General features: G+C 41.3%; 1 protein-coding gene across 1 annotated transcript in view; it reads right to left on the reverse strand.

Annotated features, from left to right (window-relative positions):
• LOC119410475 (neurofibromin) overlaps positions 1-2,456 on the reverse strand; it is a gene marked incomplete at its 5' end in the record, with an annotated part of 43,762 nt that extends 41,306 nt beyond the window's left edge. The window contains 1 exon segment of the mRNA XM_037677357.1: positions 2,325-2,456. Coding sequence (XP_037533285.1) covers positions 2,325-2,456 — 132 coding nt within the window.
• Between the last annotated feature and the right edge of the window lie 289 nt (positions 2,457-2,745).

The following is a 2,745-nucleotide window of genomic DNA, read 5'->3' on the forward strand; positions in this document are numbered from 1 at the left end:
AAGAGCAAGAAGTGATTTAAAGATGAAAATGTACCAGTGAGAGAGTCTGCGTGAAGTTAATGATGTCCAGTTAACCAGTGAATACAGGGTGCAGTGGTGGGTACGATAATCACAGCCAGTTATGAATCTTAGTGTACCATGATAGACAGCATCCAACATCTGCAGGGTTCTTGTAGGAGTGTTCATGTAAATAATGTCACCGTAATCAATGGGGGGAAGGAAAGTGACCGATACAAGGTGTTTCCTAGCATTCAGGGTTAGACAGGATCTGTTTCTGAAAAGAAACCCAGTTTAACTTTCAGTTTCTTTACCAAGTTTTCCACATGGAGCTTAAAAGAGAGATGTGAGTCGACCAAGATACCAAAATATTTATAGGAATCAACAAACTCAATAGGGACACAATTTGAGGATAAAATCGGAGGAAGAACTGCTGGGACCGACTTCCTGATTAAAAAAGGATCCCTTTGGTTTTATCAGACTTTAAGACGAGTTTGAGGTGGAACAAATCTGACTAAATGATGTCAAAGGTGGATTGCAAAAGCTGGAAAGCCTTATCAACTGTTTTAGCTCGACAATAAACAACTGTGTCATCAGCATAGAAATGTATGGATGCATCAGGGATGGTCTGACCTACATTATCTATGTAGATTGTAAAGAGGGTGGGTTCTAAGACTGAGCCTTGTGGTACACCATTGTTGACTGTTAAATAACTGGAGGAAGTACCATTATGTTGAACATATTGCCTCCGATCTGAGAGATAGTTACAGAACCATCCAATGGTGTGATCTGAGAAACCGATTTCTGAGAGTTTATGACACAAGATGTTCTGATCCACAGTATCAAAAGCTTTAGACAGGTCTAAGAAAAGTGCAGCACAATAATCCTTAGCATCCAGTGCTTCAATTATGTCATTAAGAACCTTCAGTGAAGCAGTGGTTGTGCTGTGTTGTTTCCTGAAACCAGATTGATGTGGAGGTAAGATGTTAAATGAGTCCAGGTCATTTTTGGTTTGAGAGTTTATCAGTTTTTCTACAACCTTGGCTAAAATGCAGAGTTTAGAGATTGGTCCATAGTTGTTCAGTGAGGTGGGGTCACCTCCCTTCAGCAAAGGAAGAACAAAGGCTGTTTTCCAAGTGTCTGGGATGGAGTTTTGTCTTATGGAGAGATTGAAGATGTGGGTCACAGGGACTGTGATGATATGAGCAGCCAGCCTTAAGAAATAAGGTGGAAGTTCATCTGGACCTGCAGATTTTTTAGGGTCAAGATCTATTAACAGTTTATTGACCTCACTGACTGAGAATGGAGGAAAAAGAGAAGCTGTGATTAACTGAGGATTGACTTGTAGGAGGGATTTGATTTGTAGAAGTTTGGTTATTAAGTGAAGTGGCTGATCTTCCATTAGTAACTGTGTCAAATAAAGAACTAGAAGCAACAAAATGTTTGTTGAAACAGTTCAGGATCTCGTGTTTATTTGACACAGGAACAGAGTTAATGAGAAGTTGTGATGGGAGGTCAGATGATTGGGGGGTGCCTGAGAGAGATTTGATGGTTTTCCAGAATCTGTTAGGGTCATTTAGATTTTTGGAGGTCTGAGATAGTTACGTTTTGCTGCTTTGATGGCAGTTGTGCATTTATTCCTCATCTGTATGATCCTCTGCGATGACTCCGCTCGCTCGTCGGTCATCAAACACAAAAAACGCCTGGACTTCAGAAACACGTGTTGTCATTATTGTTTTAAAATCTTTAAAATAGATCCATTTGCTGCTCCGAGTTCCAAGTAATTACAAATGGTGGATCGGTGAAAAGTTTCTGAGATCCAGTGACTCCTCCCCCTGACCAATCAAGTGACCGACAGTTTTCTGATGTCACGTTTAGGTGACGGCTCAGCTCGCTTGCTCTCACCAGAGAAGCAGGGACTAAAAAGGGGCCCAACTCAGTTAAAAAGTGACAGTGGAAAAGCGCTCAAAATGTTTCGAACTGAGCCGAGTTGGGGCTGAGTATGATCGGTGTAAAAGGGGCAATAGAGACAAACAACTTTCACTCTCTCACTCACACCTAAGGACAATTTAGAGTTACCAATCAGCCTAACATGCATCTTTTTGGTCTGTGGGAGGAAACCAGAGAACCTGGAGAAAACCCACACATGCAAAGAGAGAACATGCAAATTCCACCCAGAAAGGTTCCGGGCCGGGATTTGAACTGACAACCAACTTGCTTATATATATACATACATATATGAATGATCCCAATTAATGTTTTTCAGTTCAGTTCTCACCAGTATGATGCTGGAATTAATTTTAAGGAAGAGGAATATTGATTCATACCAGCTAGATAAGCCACACTCTGCGTGTTGACCTCAAACTTGTCACACTTGAGATGTTTGCTGGTCAGAGAAAGCAAGGTGTGCAGGATTCGCACAGTCCGCGCCACAGTGGTGGGTGATGGGTGCCTGTAACCTGCAAGGACAAAATGAGATGTCTCATCATTTACAAAATACTGAATCCAACCACCAACACATTCTGGTGGTCTACAAAACACTCCACCTGACTACCATAAAGGTCTGGTGATTGTTCACCAAACACTAAACAAAATCACGTTCTAGTAACTGTTACAAAACATGAACTTAACCATCACTATCACCATCGCTTCCAGGTGAGGTCCAGTAAAACAGTGAATACAGTTACATCATGTTCTGTCAGTTGTGTACAAACACTGAACCCAATCATCAACGACATACTGAAATTG

The sequence above is a fragment of the Nematolebias whitei genome, chromosome 6, assembly GCF_014905685.2.
Source record: "Nematolebias whitei isolate Nwh7 chromosome 6, NemWhi1, whole genome shotgun sequence".
Taxonomy (NCBI): Eukaryota; Metazoa; Chordata; class Actinopteri; order Cyprinodontiformes; family Rivulidae; genus Nematolebias; species Nematolebias whitei.